Raw genomic sequence first — 16274 nt, forward strand, 5'->3', positions numbered from 1 at the left:
TGAACTCGCTCTTTAATACAGGACCCCGTGGAGTCATGGGACCGCGTCCACCTTTCCCTCCTGACATGCGCTTCCCAGGACCACCACGTGACCACATGGGCCCACCAATGGACTTGCCTCCAGGTGTCCCGCCACACCCCGGTCGCAGTGAAGCCTTTGGTCATCCTGGAGGTCGGCCCGGTCAGGACCCGCCCCCAAAGCAGGAGGCCTCTCAGGACTCAGCAAGGTCAGCCATGGTCGAGCCTTAAAAATCCAAGCAGAACTTGAACACTCCCCGTAAAGCTAAAAGATTACGTCTATATTTCATGAAATAAAAACACACATTTATAAGAATAAGGTCCTCAAAATTAAAGCATCATCAAAGATTGTGTGGGAAATTCTATATACTTAAGTTGAGAGGGTTGCCACTTTTTTTGAACATCTTATTGTGCAATAATGTCAGAGGGTTTGCATTCTTTAAAAAGAAAAATATAGCAATGATTTAAAGATTTTTTTTTAATGACATTTCCTGTGGAAATTATTTTTTAAAAAGGGAGAAAGGAGATACTATATAGCTTTTAAGCATTTCAGGATTCACCGTCATTTTTCTCAAGCAAACTTTCCTCTGGAGCCGACTGTAAAGCAAATGTGTAATTTGATGGCCAGATGTATAACTTATTTTACTATGTTGGTAGAACATTTTTAATAATAAAGAATATAAAAACCACTGGTCTTAACTTGAGTACAGTTCACCTGCAAGAAAGATTTTGCAGGACAATCCTATTAAACCGAAACCTGGAAATACTGTAGCGTTGAAAATGACTGTCTTTGCCTACAGTCAAGCACAGAGCTGTGTGGGTTGTGGGTGCGCCGCCGGCTGAAAAAAGTTCCCAAAATGAGCCAAATGCACATTCATGAACTCAAATGCCTTTTCTGTTTATTAGAAATGAATGTTTGAGAAAATTCCCCCTGTCAGTCCACGCATACCATCACACGTCACACATTCAGTTACTGCATCTTCATCTGTTAGCGTATCTTACAAGTCATTTACAGTCCTGGACATTGTAACATTACAAAAATAAAATCTAAAATCAAGTATTGCAATAAAAATGAACACTTAATTACACACAAGACCGTATAATTCAGACATACATTCCTTTTGAATAAAAAAAAAAAAATCAATACTGGGGAAAGCTGTTCAATATCTGGGTTAAAGATATAAGACATGCAAACATTGCATTTCGTTGACTCATTGTTGTATTTTGTGAGAAATTAATTTATGCGTAACAATGATATTAGGTTATCAGTACAAATGCCACCTGACAAGTAGAAAATAAAGGTAATATAAAGATGTAATTAATGACTGAACCGATTTAAGTGGCGCTGCTGGAATCCAAAAATCATTACCTTCTGGTAGGGTGTAACTAAATGTTTAATTTCTGTTATATTTTGTCATAAAAAAAATTTGTCACCAAAAAAATATGTGGACCTAACTGTATGAAACTTGGTGGACAGGCAAAATTGGTGAATTTAATTTGTGTATTTTAGATAAACTGGGGGGGGAAAACAAAAAAAGAGTTGAAATCAATCAAATTAATTTGGTTTTATCGTCGCTAGATTTTATATAAGCTGTATTTCATGTCAATTTTTTTTTTATTATAGCTGAGCCAAAGTTTTGAACCAAGAAGCATCCAAATGAAATGATACTTTTAGGTGGACTTTTACCAAAATTATAACGCTCATTATTGTGTAACTTGGAGAAGTGGGGGGCGGAGATGCAACCAGGAAGAATAAAATACATTTTGAGCTAAATTTATTAATGATAATGTTTAATTTCTGTTATATTTTGTCATAAAGAAACACTATTAAGACCAAAAAATGATGTGGACCTAACTGTATGAAACTTGGACAGGCAAAATTGGTGAATTTAATTTGTGTATTTTAGATAAACTGGGGAACAAAAACAAAGTAGGGTTGAAATCAATCAAATTAATTTGGTTTTATCGTCGCTAGATTTTATATAAGCTGTATTTCATCTGTAATTTTTTTAATTATAGCTGAGCCAAAGTTTTGAACCAAGAAGCATCCAAATGAAATGATACTTTCAGGTGGAATTTTACCAAAATTATAACGCTCATCATTGTGTAACTTGGAGAAGTGGGGGGGCGGAGATGCAACCAGGAAGAATAAAATACATTTTGAGCTAAATTTATTAATGATAATGTTTAATTTCTGTTATATCTTGTCATAAAGAAACACTATTAAGACCAAAAAATGATGTGGACCTAACTATGAAACTTGGTGGACAGGCAAAATTGGTGAATAAAATTTTTGTATTTTACATAAACTGGGGAACAAAAACAAAAGTTGAAATCAATCAAATTAATTTGGTTTTATCGTCGCTAGATTTTATATAAGCTGTATTTTTTTTTTTTATTATAGCTGAGCCAAAGTTTTGAACCAAGAAGCATCCAAATGAAATTATACTTTTAGGTGGAATTTTTACCAAAATTATAACGCTCATCATTGTGTAACTTGGAGAAGTGGGGGGGCGGAGATGCAACCAGGAAGAATAAAATACATTTTGAGCTTAATTTATTAATGATAAAATGTATTTAATCTTTGTCAGAATTGGTGGGTTGCCAGCGCTTGAAACCAGGAAGTTAAATGTTCAATAGAGTTCATGTTGCCACTTTTGTTAAATTTAGATAAGTAAGTTTCCTTTTAGATGTTATACTTATTTACCTTATTTACCTTTTACCTTTTTTACCTTCGAGAATAATAAATTCCAATCTGGATCTGATAATTTTAGCACCTACGACTGGCCTTTCGTTTGCTTTGCTTAATCCCACATAAATCCACTTTTCTGGCAGTCTTTTGTAATGTTTTGCAGATTTCAGTTTCAAAGTCCAACAGTGCAAACAAGAGATATTTGTTGGTGAGCACCTGGTGCTACGCTTCAAGGAAGACAGTCAATGAACTGGTTAGTGTAAATAAGCGTTGCAGCATGAAACGTGTCCTGTAAAAATGACCATAACACTGTTTTTTTACAGCAAGCCTAAGAGGGAACGTAAACGCCTCATTTGCAAGAAAAACATATACAGTAGATCCCCGCTATTTGTGACGGTTGGTGGAAAACCGAATAACGGATGCACCCCTTAACATGCCTCGTTGTTAAAAAAACACATTTTAAATTGAGGATTACTACTGTATTTTACTGGCAAAAGTACAGTTACACATCACAGCTTGTTTGAGCGTCTTCCTGCTGGAAAATGTTAAGTGAATTGATGCGAGACTGCGCCCCCCTGTGGGATGACTTTTAAAAATTATCTACAGTTTAAAGCAAAGGAAATATATCCGCGAATAGGCGGGGATCTACTGTACTGTGAACCAACGTTCAATTCCCTTTTACTTTAATATAGGCGTTGAAGAAGTTATTTTAATTGGCAAGAAAAACATATACAGTAGATCCCCTCTATTTGTGACGGTTGGTGGAAAACCGAATAACGGATGTACCCCTTAACATGCCTCTTTGTTAATAAAACACATTTTAAATTAATGTTTACGCATTAAAAGAGGAGTACTACTGTATTTTACTGGCAAAAGTACAGTTACACATCTTGTTGGAGCATCTTCCTGCTGGAAAATGTTGAGTAAATCGATGCGAGACTGCGCCCCCCTGTGGGATGACTTTTTAAAAATTATCTACAGTTTAAAGCAGAGGAAATAAATCTGCAAATAGGCGGGGATCTACTGTACTGTGAACCAACGTTTGTTAATTTATTAATGATAGTTTAATTTCTGTTATATTTTGCGATAAAGAAACAGTATTAAGACAAAAAAATTATGTGGACCTAACTGTATGAAACTTGGTGGACAGGCAAAATTGGTGAATTTAATTTGTGTATTTTACATAAACTGGGGAACAAAAACAAAAAAGAGTTGAAATTAATTCAAATTAATTTGGTTTTATCGTCGCTAGATTTTATATAAGCTGTATTTCATCTCTATTTTTTTTTTATTATAACTGAGCCAAAGTTTTGAACCAAGAAGCATCCAAATGAAATGATACTTTTAGGTGGAATTTTACCAAAATTATAACGCTCATTATTGTGTAACTTGGAGAAGTGGGGGGGGGGCGACGATGCAACCAGGAAGAATAAAATACATTTTGAGCTTAATTTATTAATGATAATGTTTAATTTCTGTTATATTTTGTCATAAAGAAACACTATTATGAAACACTATTAGAGAAATAAATCGGCAAATAAGCGGGGATCTACTGTACTGTGAACCAACGTTCAATTCCCTTTTACTTTAATATAGGCGTTGAAGAAGTTATTTTAATTGGGTGGGGTGCGGTGTTGTATTTCTGTGATCGAGTTGGTCCGTCTTAGCTGTCCTTGTGTAAGGTTTGGTGAAGATGAAGATAAAGTGGTTTCTTTGTGAGAAGCTGGAGTTTCTTCCTCCTAAAGTCTGTGGGCTTCTTGTACCTACAATAAAAAAAAAGATTTTTAAGTAATTAAAAATTAGTAAGAGTTTCACACCAACATCTAAAAGCGCATGCAGAGGTAGATAACGCTGATGGATTCTGACCTAAGGGGGGGTTGCCTACAGCCACAGCTGTTAATGCAAATGTTGAGACCCCAGTAGTGATGATAACTGAACTGCACTGCGGTGTTTATTGGAGCAATTTGCGGTACAACGGGAGTATTTTAGGATAACTCACAGCTCGATCACGATGGGTCCGGGTTTGATCTCGTCCATTTCCAAGAAAGCGAAACATTTTGTGCTGGTAAACCTCTTTTTGGGTTTGTAGTGCTTGAATTCAAAGAAAATGGCTGCTCCTGGGGATGAGAAATTGATATGCTTAAACATTGCATTATATTGTTCTATTTATGTCACTGAACCAGGAAGTATTTAGCATTTTTTTTTCAAAGATGGGGGAAAAAAATGGTACAGTCCTGTCATCATACACCATCCTGTGTGAATATGTCTGATCATTTGTCTGCTGGCTTTCTTTTAAAGCAGGGGTCTCAAACTCAATTTACCTGGGGGCCACCGGAGCTAGGTTCTGGGTGAAGCCGGGCCGCATCAGGTTTTCAAAAAAAAAAAAACCCCCAAAACGCATTTATTAAAAACTGGAAAAAAAATCAATTAAAAAACTATCTTCAATGCTTTTGCTTCTGCTATACCCTACACTTTTTTTAGTACTTTGGTTCCGGTTTTCCACACCAAAATATCTGATAAAACATTCTCAAATATCTTAATTTTTATTTTTCTATACACAAAATAACATAAAAAAATAAACAAATTAAGAATAAAGACAATAAATAAATCAATCAATCAGTAATAAATAAGTAAAATAATAATAAAACAGCAAATAAGAAAATCAGCCAGGACACCGTTCATGTTGTCTTTAGCACATTTGGTGCTCATTGGTTTGACATCGAACTATACTTTGTTGGCCACATATATATTAAATGGGTACACAGAAAGCTTTCTAGATTTTCCAGAATCTGTACCTATTTCCTTGGATTTCCAAAATGGTCTGTTTTAATTTATCCCACCCATGGCATCGCCCATTCTGCTGAGATTGGTCACAATCCCGAGCAGGCCTATAGCTTGTATTAAAGTACGCCCATATAAGGAAGTCGTCGACTGGGTGGAGCCGTTAACTTCTCACTGTGACATCACAGGGAGCGGGGGGTTAGGAAAACTCTCTGAAACCGAGCGTTCAGCGCTCATTTCCAAATGCGGCAAAGTCATGATGTGAAACTTTGGCATGGTTTAACATGATAACACATTTATAGGTCCCGCGGGCCGCGAGTTTGAGACCCCTGGTCTATATAATAGTGTTGGACCAGCCAGGACACCGTTCATGTTGTCTTTAACACATGGGTTCATTGGTTTGACATCGAACTATACTTTGTTGGCCACATATATATTAAATGGGACCTATGTATTATACTCATTTATGGTACACAGAAAGCTTTCTAGATTTTCCAGAATCTGTACCTATTTCCTTGGATTTCCAAAATGGTCTGTTTTAATTTATCCCACCCATGGCAACGCCCATTCTGCTGAGATTGGTCACATTCCCGAGCAGGCCTATAGCTTGTATTAAAGTACGCCCATATAAGGAAGTCATCGACTGGGTGGAGCTGTTGACTTCTCACTGTGACATCACAGGGAGCGGGGGTTAGGAAAACTCTCTGAAACCGAGCGTTCAGCGCTCATTTCCAAATGCGGCAAAGTCATTATGTGAAACTTTGGCATGGTTTAACACTAACACATTTATAGGTCCCGCGGGCCGCAAGTTTGAGACCCCTGTTTTAAAGTATCACATTACCTTTAGGTAATTTCTCCAGATGCCTTTGGATCTCTACATCCATGCTGAAATGAATATAGATGTCTTCCTTCTTGGTGGCCACAGGGGTGTCCTGCATCGGGTTCACGTCCACCCCGGTCAAATCTGCATGCACATGACTTTCACAAAGTGGCACCTAAAATTGTTGCACTGTGATAAAGTGGGGTTCACTACCTTTAACACTAATACTCATGTAAGGGTCGATGCACTGCCCGGCGTCTTTCAGACCAATTTTGTCTATTCTTATCGTCAGGAGCGTCATCCCGGGCTCGGAGGGTAACCGTGGCAACAAGGTACCTGCAGAGGACACTGATGTCACGATTCATTCATTCTTGATTCTGCTTGGTCCTCATTATGGGATGAGCTGGAGTCTATCCCAGCTGGTCACACATACAGTATGGATACTTGAGTCTATTCATGCGTTGGTCCTACCTTGTATGACTGAATGAGGCAGGCAAGAAAAAGCGATGAAGCCATGCACAGCGCCAACAGAAAGGACAGAAAAACAAACGGAATTGGACATAGGGACACAACCATGCTGGCAAAAAGGCTTGTACATTTATTATTATTATTATTATTATTATTATTATTATAACACTGAAATTGGTTGACGTAAACGTACCGGGAGCTCTTGGAGGAAAAGCTTCCGTGGAACCCGCGACAGCTGCAGCATCTTCCTCCTCCAGCTCCAGGTTCTCCTCTTCACCGGGAGCGAGGATTCTTCTGATAAGAGACGATTAGGAGAAAGCCGCCATATTTAGAAAGTCGGATCATATCGGTTTCCGTCATGAGATCAGGCCGATCCGGTTGCCGTGTTATGTGTTCGTAACTTCAACATAACTCCCGGTACTCAGAACAAGTTAGTTGGGTGCTACAGCAGTAGTTTCCCCTCACTGTGCCCGGACTGCTGTGTCATTGTGTGGGTAGATCACATGGGAAATGCTGCTCTAACCGTTTATTTACGTGTTTATTTATTCATTCATTCGTTTTCTACCGCTTGTCCTCACAAGGGTCGCGGGGGATGCTGGAGCCTATCCCAGCTGTCTTCGGGCGTGACTGGTGGCCAACCAATCACAGGGCACATATAGATAAACAACCATTCACACTCACATTCATACCTATGGACAATTTGGAGTCGCTAATTAACCTAGCATGTTTTTGGAATGTGGGAGGAAACCGGAGTACCCGGAGAAAACCCACGCATGCACGGGGAGAACATGCAAACTCCACACAGAGATAGCCGAGGGTGGGATTGAACTCGGGTCTCCTAGCTGTGAGGACTGCGCGCTACCCGCTCGTCCACCATGCAGCCCAATGAAGAACAATAAAAAAAAGTATATGACAATAATAATATAATTTAACTATATTAGACTCTTCTGCACTCTGTGTGTATGCTAGCGGCCCCGCCTCCACCCACTGCGACAAAGAGGCTCTATAAGCTAAGAAAAGGGCTCATTCCCAGCTGACTTCGGGTGAGACACCCTGGACTGGTGGCCAGCCAATCACAGGGCACATTTAGACAAACAACCATTCACACTCACATTCACAATTCCAAATTCACAATTTGGAGTTGCTAATTAACCTAGCATGTTATTGGAATGTGGGAGGAAACCGGAATACCCGCAGAAAACCCACGCATGCACGGGGAGAACATGCAAACTCCACACAGAGATGCCCGAGGGTGGGCGTTGTTTATTCAAAGGACCATCAATAAATTACCAAGTCAAATTATTAGTCCTACCTTAAAAGTATTTTGCCCGCCCATTTTATTGAGTTAATATACTTTACATATTTTCCTGTTCAAACTATTTAGGAACTTGGAAGTCAACAGTTCAACTTTGGAGCTGTATTAAATGAAATATGAAATATTGACTCACAATGAAGGGTGTTGTTACCTTAAGGGCACTGGTTGGACGTCGAAGGGAAATTCTTTGTTGAACGTCAGCAAGTTTTTGATAACTAAACAGAAGAAGGAGGAAGACGTGCATGAGTGAGGAGATGAGGAGAGAGGAGAATCGGTCAACTGTACGTCACTTACTGCTCTCCAATTTCTTCAGGTCTTCCAACTTGAACTCTTCTGTTGCTTGCGTGCACTGAAACATACGCCATTTATATATAACTACACTTATTATGAGTGAATGTTAATAAAGTCATAATTACAAGAAGAAAATGTACGAGAAAACTATGATGTAATATTATGAGGAAGAACAATGTCCTTTTAGTGGCGTAGAGTTGAAATATTAAAGAAAAAATATATTTTTTGTTGTAATATGATACACAAAACAAAAGTTGTAATTTTGGGAAAATTAGGGTAGGGAAAAGTTATAAAATTATGGAAATTAAGTCATAATATTATATGAAGAAATTTTTTACATTATTTACAAGGAATATTTTATTTAAAAAAGGGGGGAAACAAAGCACAAAGTTCATACACACCTAAGCTGAGATGTTTTTTTTTTTAATAGTGACCCCTATTAGGTAAAAAAAATGAAAATTACATGAATAAAGTCATAATTACAAGAAGAAAATGTATGAGAAAACTATAATGTAATATTATGAGGAAGAACAATGTACTTTTAGTGGCGTAGAGTTGAAATATTAAAGAAAAAATATTTTTTGTTGTAATATGATACACAAAACAAAAGTTGTAATTTTGGGAAAATTAGGGTAGGGAAAAGTTATAAAATTATGGAAATAAAGTCATAATATTATATGAAGAATTGTTTTACATTATTTACAAGGAATATTTTATTTTAAAAAGGGGGAAAACAAAGCACAAAGTTCATACACACCTAAGCTGAGATGTTTTTTTTTTAATAGTGACCCCTATTAGGTAAAAAAAAATGAAAATTACATGAATAAAGTCATAATTACAAGAAGAAAATGTATGAGAAAACTATAATGTAATATGAGGAAGAACAATGTCCTTTTAGAGTTGAAATATTTAAGAAAAAATATATTTTTTGTTGTAATATGATACACAAAACAAAACTTCTAATTTTGGGAAAATTAGGGTAGGGAAAAGTTTAAAATTAAAAATTATGGAAATGAAGTCATAATATTAAGGGTTCAAAGTCATATTCATACAGACCTGCAAACTGGCACTTCTCATCTCCAGGCATGTTGCAATCTTCCCTAAGGTTTTCTAAAAATAGCGACAAAAAAATGTTAAGTGATTGAAAAAGTGGCTTAAACTTAAATTTGTCTACCTTTTGGTCTTCGGTGAAGTCTGAGGAGTTTGTTGACTGAACTTCTTTTTGCAGTTGCCGGGCAAGACTAAAATCAACAACAAAAAACGCAAAGTTAAAAAGCTTGTACTTGTATTATTAACTTGTGTGTTTGTGCGCACATCAACGCCCCCTGGTGGTCTGAGAAAAATGCGTCTCAATCTTTGGTTATTTATGCCGTTTTAAACTTAAGATGCTTTCTTGATGAAATGAGGATGACGTGTTATTTTTGCTTTTCCTGAGGGATGGGTCTTTTTTTTCTTATTAGAAAGCATTTCCTGTCAAACCACAGGAAACCCACCCATAACAATGAAGAGGGTGTGGCTGATATTTCTCAATACTCTTGAGGAAATATTGTTGGTTGAATGTCTGCACTGCACAGCATGCCGTGAATGTAACACAATGCAGCATTAATAGCGTTACAAACATGCACGCACGCGGGGATCTAACTGTTACAGATGCCACATCACGTCCAGGGTGGGAAAGGCTTTAACTGAAAATGAGTGACAGCTGCGGGGACCAACTTGTGAGATCTCCCCGCTGACTCCGAGCACATCTGAGGAGCGATGCGGTGCATTGCAATGCGTGCGTGTGTGCATTTAAAAAGCAGCACATACATGTTTTAATTCCAACTTACATTTGGTACTCGTCTATAGCCTCCACTAATTGTCCCCAAGAGTCAAAGTCTGTGCCTTTTCTGAAACTGGCGTGCCATTTCTGTAGAGTCTTGTTGACATCAGACATGATGGCAGGGCGGGTACCGGCGGCGCTCTCAGGACAGCATAGCCGAGGACGACGTTCATCTACGTGGCTTTCGGGCTACACAGCGTCTCTCTCGCTGGGTTTGTTTGCTGTCCAGGGGGGCCGCACTGACTCACACACCGGTGACAACACCGACCAGACCCGGACCAAGCCCTTTCTGACTGCTCGCTGTAAAGTCCCATCCGCAAGGAAGTCAACGGAAGTCCCGCCCGTTCTCAGTTCTCGCTGAGGATGCGCGCGATTTGATAGACTGCGCAGCCCGTTCGGGCGGAAAAGGAAGTTTTCGATAGTTGTGGTTGAAATCGTGCAGTTCCACAATTACACGTATTATGCCTTATTTCTATTGACTATTTACGTTCAATAAGAAAAAAAGGTAGCGAAGAAGAGGAAGCGGATAAATATTACGATCGTCATTTCCTATAATTACGACTGTAATCAATTTGGAATGGTGCAACACTGTAGAAATTCCCACCCTCACGATCTATACATGCATTAGTATATATCACGCATTTGAGACATAGAACGTGAAATGTTTTTTTTAATAATATTTTTTTCAATAAACTATCAACGCACATCCGATTGAAATGCCTTTATTTTGAAAATACTCCTACATTTTCCGGTGCAGTAAATGTCCATCTACACAGCTGTGTCAAGTCAACCCATCCTTACTATGGCAGCAGTAGTTACAACGTGCTAACAGTAAGTTGCAACAACGGTAGCCTCCACCACAATGGCATAAAATGGATAAGGTTACATCTGGCTATTCTGCGGCTGATGAAGATGAAAGCTTGGACACAGAAGTTATATGTTTGAGGAGAGTCGGGAGGAATTCTGACTGGCTTCGCTTGTTCGAAAACACAGAGGTACACTTTGCTAGCTTGATTAGCTAGCTAGCTTGCTAGCTGATCAAAACAAACTGCTGTTAATGTGTCTATGTTTATATTAGGTTGCCCTACACACACTGAAAATTGTACGTTTGCTCTATAAATATATAAAATTATAATTGAATAAGAATACATAAAAAATACTATTAAATACAACACAGAATGGAAAATATTTTTTCTGAAGTGCACAAATGCTTCAAATTCAGCCCTCGAAAACACCCTCCCCTCAACAATACACTGTTATTTTTTATAAATGTAAAACATTTAACAACCAAATAACTACTACTGTTACTCAAATACAACAAGCTGAGATATTAGACAATATTAAGGATGAAAAGATAGCATAAGATAGTGCCCCTTAAATTGCATTTGAAATACGATATATCATAAATTATTTACACAATTCAAGCTCTCTGTCAAGAAAACAAATGAACAGCAGCTAGCCTATCACATGCATCCCATAAACAACTCAAAAACTCACCTCTTTAAATCTGTTTTTAATGTCTAACTTTTTATACCTGACTGCTGTGTCCCGCTTTTAATCTTGTTTTAGCTGTGTATTAACGAAAGAATGTTGTATTTTAATGTATCTTTTACTCTGTTTACTTGCTTTTATTCAACTCCATTCTTCTGTAAAGTGTCTTTGAGTATTTTGAAAAGTGCTATACAAATAAAATGTATTATTATTATTATAAGTGATGACATTGCTCCGTACCGTTATCATCTCTTCTTTCTAAATTGTGCATCCGGTGCCTTGTGCCATGTCTTATGCCATGCTCAAGTAGGATTAGTCTTTCCCCTCACACCCTTTTTGGAATTACCAATGTGCATTGTATCTAGAATTGCCACTGGTTGCATTAATATCAATTAAGTGTTTTGTTTTAAAAGTAACTGGTGTCATTTTTGTCTTCAGGTCACTGTTGGCCGTGGCTTTGATGTGACCTATCAGCTCTTGTCTCCTAGTTACCCTTTAATGATATCCAGGCTGCACTGCACTTTCACTCAAAGGGAAGATGGACACTGGACAGTCACGGACAAGAAGGTATTTTAGTAGTAGGAATGGGTTTTAATAGAGACCTAGAATTGGATTTGTATCTTATGTTACTTTGTTATTTGGGTTACTGAACTTCCTGGTATGCAGGCAGATCCATTGTGTGACAAGTCAAATCTCATGCTGAGTACCGGACCGTCGCAGTTAACAAAATTGCTTACTTTGCATTTTTGGCTTTTACATGTCATGGGTCGCCACAGCGAGTCAATTGCATGAATGGGTTTAGTTTGGTTTTTATGCCGGATGCCGTTTATGACACAACCCTGGCCGGGAAACAAATGCGAGGCAGAAGAGTGCACCGTTACTGGAAATAGTACAGTGGCACACAAGTGCAAGACTTATCGGTAGAAAGGAAGACCAAAGAGCAGAAGGACAGGAAACAGGGTGATGGAAGAGCATGACTCCCTGTGGTGACCCCACCTGAAGCCATGTTTTTTTTCCTGTATGAAGTATATCTCTTCTCTTTGTGATCACGCAGTCTCTGAATGGCGTTTGGGTGAATGGCTGCCGTATCCCCACCGAAGAGGCCCACCCTCTGAAGCTCGGAGACTCCATACAACTCGGTGTGCCTGTCGGGTCCTATATGGAGTACGACTTCACGCTTGTGCAGCAACCTCTCAGAGAAGTGAGGCATAACTTGGCAAAGAGACCCAACGGGGGCACAAAAGTAGCCCACATAGCCAAGAAACCCAAAAGGAAATTGACCCCGGAAGAAGTGGAGCCGTCCACGTCAAAGTCCAAACTGTACCGCTGCTTGTCCGCTGACACGTCATTGGCTCAGTCGTGCCCTCTGCCTCCAGTCGTGCACGACCAACACCGTGGTCACCCCCAGCCAAAGCAGACCACTCCCCTTCGACGCATGGAAGAAACCATACTGAACTTTGGTGCTTCAGGTGCCCCCTGTGACTTAGACAACTTGCAGACGTACGTTTTCATTACAACCTTGTCCTATTTTTGCTGTGTGTAAAGCACAGACAAAATAAACGCTAGCTCGACTGTTACCTCTTTGACAAGCCAGTATCGCTAAATCTCAGTATGAGATTAAGGGGCTACTGTTAAGAATATAAGCATCTACTTTTTAGTACATGGTCACAGTACTACAACAGCAACATAATCTGCTCCCCCTTCTCGCAGGTTCAGCCAAAACATCTTGATGCTGAGCGAGCAGGTGGATACCACCGAACGACAGGTCGCCATGCTGGAGGGTGGACCGCAATCGAGTGACCCGCTCATAGAGGAGCAGGTCAAAGAATTGCTACGGCCATTGAAGACCCTCTGTGTCAAGATGAAACAAATGAAGACATTAGAGCGATCCTTCCGTGCAACTGTGCAGCAGCCAGAGGTGAGAGAACATCCATCCATCCATTTTCAACTGTCTTCGGGCGAGAGGCGGGGTACACCCTGGACTGGTTGCCAGCCAATCACAGGGCACATATAGACAAACAACCATTCACACTCACATTCATACCTATGGACAATTTGGAGTCGCTAATTAACCTAGCATGTTTTTGGAATGTGGGAGGAAACCGGAGTACCCGGAGAAAACCCACGCATGCACGGGGAGAACATGCAAACTCCACACAGAGATGGCCGAGGGTGGGATTGAACTCAGGTCTCCTAGCGGTGAGGACTGCGTGCTAACCGCTCGGCCACCATGCAGCCCAATGAAGAACAATAAAAAAAAATGTGACAATAATAATGTAATTTTTACTATATTAAACTCTTCTGCACTCTGTGTGTATGCTAGCGGCCCCGCCTCCACCCACTGCGACAAAGAGGCTCTGTAACTGAGAAAAGGGCTCATTCCCAGCTGAGAACATGCATTGCTGAAATGTACTTTCGTTGCAGTTTATTCACAAAAATGTAAAAATACAGACACATTTCACATTTCTGAATAACTTTGTGAGAGTTTACAAAATATTCAACAATAAAAACAAAAACATGAATGCAATATTTGTACAAAAGAATACAGTAATGACAAATGAGCAATGAGATGAACCCACAGCTATAGCAATGATATACAGTATCATGGCCTCAGTACTACAGTCATTTTTAGTTGGTTTTTTTAATATATTACAATCTGAAAAAGTACATCTCCTTGTGTATTATCAGTATTTATTGTGCTTCTATTTAAAGGCTCTGAAAACACAGCAGCAAGAGGAGCTGATGAAGAAACAATTGGAAGAAGCCTTGCAGGAGGTAAACACCAAACAATAACATGACGCAATCTGAGCACACATAAACACGTACCTAATACCTAGTACACCTACACCTAAGTGTATTGGTGAATTGATGTTTGCCAACTCTACACCCATCAGCAGAAGAAAGTCATAGATGAACTCGCTCACTCTCGGAAAAGCTTTGAGGAAATCATCCTGGCCAAAAACAAAGAACTCGAAGTAACAAAGGTGAGTTGTCACTGCAGTTTTTAATATGACCTTCCATCCGTGCCACCTCATTCCATGTTTCTTCTTAGGAGGAGAAGGAAAAGGCCAGGGCCCAGAAGGAGGAAGTGGTCACACAAGTGACGGAGGTCCTGGAAAACGAGCTTCAGTGCATCATCTGCTCTGAGCTCTTTGTGGAGGTGCGAGTCGCCGGCACCTCGACGCGTCTTTTGAGTGTGCGAGTCAAAGAGAGTCATAAACACTGAGATGTTTCTCCATTGGCGTTTGTAGGCCGTCATCCTGAACTGTGCTCACAGCTTCTGCTGTTACTGCATCAAGCAGTGGTGCAAAAAGAAAAAAGAGTGTCCCATCTGCCGAAGGGCCATCAAGTCTCAAACCCGATGTCTGGCGCTGGACAACTGCATCAACAGCATGGTGGAGAACCTGAGCTTGGACATGAAGGCCAGGCGCAAGATGCTGGTCGCCGAGAGGAAAGGTGCTTTAAGATTTCAGCCCAAGGTCCCAACAACTCTTGTTGGTGTCTGGGGGGCAATTATCTTGAAACTGACTAAATATTTTAGGGGGGAATATTTAACATTTATAATAACATTTTCTCAATGACTATATGAAGTACATGTAGAAAAACTGGAGAGTATTTAGAACAGCGATAACGTGAAAAAGTTCTGCCACCAGCGGGGGGAGCTGCAGTTCAGTAAAAAAATAATAATAATTTCAACATGGGCTGCACGGCGGTCGAGTGGTTAGCGCACAGACCTCACAGCTAGGAGACCCGAGTTCAATCCCACCCCGGGCCATCTCTGTGTGGAGTTTTCATGTTCTCCCCATGCATGCGTGGGTTTTCTCCGGGTACTCCGGTTTCCTCCCACATTCCAAAAACATGCTAGGTTAATTGGCGACTCCAAATTGTCCATAGGTATGAATGTGAGTGTGAATGGTTGTTTGTCTATATGTGCCCTGTGATTGGCTGGCGACTAGTCCAGGGTGTACCCCGCCTCTCGACAGAAGACAGCTGGGATAGGCTCCAGCACCCCCCCCCCCCCCCCCCCCTTGTGAGGATAAGTGGTAGAAAATGAATTTCAACATGTACTGTGGCAGAGCAGGATCACCTCCCATAGAAAACTGTTTAAAAGTTTATAGACACTACTATGTTATATTAAAGTTTCACTTTTATAGTATTCAGGGTTCTCTAATGCAAGAAGTATGGAATTTGATATGATAAATAGTGTGAACAATGGAAACTTATAACTTATAATTAAAAAAATAACTATATAAAATAAATTCTTCTGTTGACTTGCCAGCTGCTGAGTCTGGACATGCGATTACGATCCAAGATGAGGACAACAGCAGCAGAAACCGAAGCAGCAGCGGTGGAGACGATGGACACCCCCAGCAGTCCTCCTGACACAACTTCTCCCTTAAGTCATTTCTCAGGTTTTTTTTTTTTCTGTAGGAGGCTGGAAGAAGAACTTTCCTTACTTGTCATGTTTCCCCGGTGTATCTCTGGGACCCTGAGAAACGAGTCTGTTTTTGTTTTTGTTTGTTTTCCAACATTTAAGAATAAAAGTTGTTTCTGTGCATATGCTGGACATGCTTCTG

The 16274-nt window shown here is 39.7% G+C and overlaps 3 protein-coding genes across 9 annotated transcripts in view; 2 read left to right on the forward strand and 1 right to left on the reverse strand.

Moving 5' to 3' along the window:
- mia3 (MIA SH3 domain ER export factor 3) overlaps positions 1-2345 on the forward strand; it is a 140238-nt gene extending 137893 nt beyond the window's left edge. For all 6 annotated transcript variants that reach the window (XM_058080769.1, XM_058080518.1, XM_058080359.1 and 3 more), the window contains one exon: positions 22-2345. In XM_058080769.1, coding sequence (XP_057936752.1) covers positions 22-248 — 227 coding nt within the window. In that variant the 3' untranslated portion in view covers positions 249-2345. The remainder of the gene's footprint in view (positions 1-21) is intronic.
- Positions 895-10544, reverse strand: aida (axin interactor, dorsalization associated). Its single transcript, XM_058081255.1, has 10 exons — positions 10214-10544; positions 9559-9625; positions 9441-9494; positions 8388-8442; positions 8245-8308; positions 6972-7072; positions 6524-6646; positions 6332-6454; positions 4709-4826; positions 895-4472 (listed from the first exon to the last, which is right to left on the reverse strand). The coding sequence occupies exons 1-10, from the start codon at positions 10318-10320 to the stop codon at positions 4373-4375; spliced, it is 912 nt and encodes a 303-aa protein (XP_057937238.1). The 5' UTR covers positions 10321-10544; the 3' UTR covers positions 895-4372.
- A 405-nt stretch (positions 10545-10949) lies between these two features.
- rnf8 (ring finger protein 8, E3 ubiquitin protein ligase) lies at positions 10950-16255 on the forward strand. 2 transcript variants are annotated; one of them, XM_058086007.1, is made up of 9 exons: positions 10950-11201; positions 12136-12264; positions 12752-13197; positions 13408-13615; positions 14410-14472; positions 14595-14681; positions 14750-14857; positions 14949-15153; positions 15977-16255. In XM_058086007.1, exons 1-9 carry the CDS (start codon positions 11079-11081, stop codon positions 16078-16080), a joined length of 1473 nt encoding a protein of 490 aa, XP_057941990.1. In that variant the 5' UTR covers positions 10950-11078; the 3' UTR covers positions 16081-16255. The 2 variants fall into 2 exon arrangements, with proteins under 2 accessions (XP_057941990.1, XP_057941982.1); XM_058085999.1 differs by having other exon boundaries at positions 10952-11201; positions 14592-14681.
- Positions 16256-16274: the final 19 nt, after the last annotated feature.

The sequence above is a fragment of the Doryrhamphus excisus genome, chromosome 1 (genome assembly GCF_030265055.1).
Source record: "Doryrhamphus excisus isolate RoL2022-K1 chromosome 1, RoL_Dexc_1.0, whole genome shotgun sequence".
NCBI lineage: Eukaryota > Metazoa > Chordata > Actinopteri > Syngnathiformes > Syngnathidae > Doryrhamphus > Doryrhamphus excisus.

Bases quoted from the DNA above. Each gene is read 5' to 3' on its own strand.
- aida (XM_058081255.1), bottom strand. From the start codon at position 10,320: ATGTCTGATGTCAACAAGACTCTACAGAAATGGCACGCCAGTTTCAGA. The intron at 8,443-9,440 runs GTCTGTATGAAT...CGTATGTTTCAG, and splicing joins TGAGAAGTGCCAGTTTGCAG to TGCACGCAAGCAACAGAAGA. The intron at 6,647-6,971 runs GTACGTTTACGT...TGTCCTCTGCAG, and splicing joins TTTTCCTCCAAGAGCTCCCG to GTACCTTGTTGCCACGGTTA.
- rnf8 (XM_058085999.1), top strand. From the start codon at position 11,079: ATGGATAAGGTTACATCTGGCTATTCTGCGGCTGATGAAGATGAAAGC. The intron at 13,198-13,407 runs GTACGTTTTCAT...CCCTTCTCGCAG, and splicing joins GACTTAGACAACTTGCAGAC to GTTCAGCCAAAACATCTTGA. The intron at 14,858-14,948 runs GTGCGAGTCGCC...TGGCGTTTGTAG, and splicing joins GCTCTGAGCTCTTTGTGGAG to GCCGTCATCCTGAACTGTGC.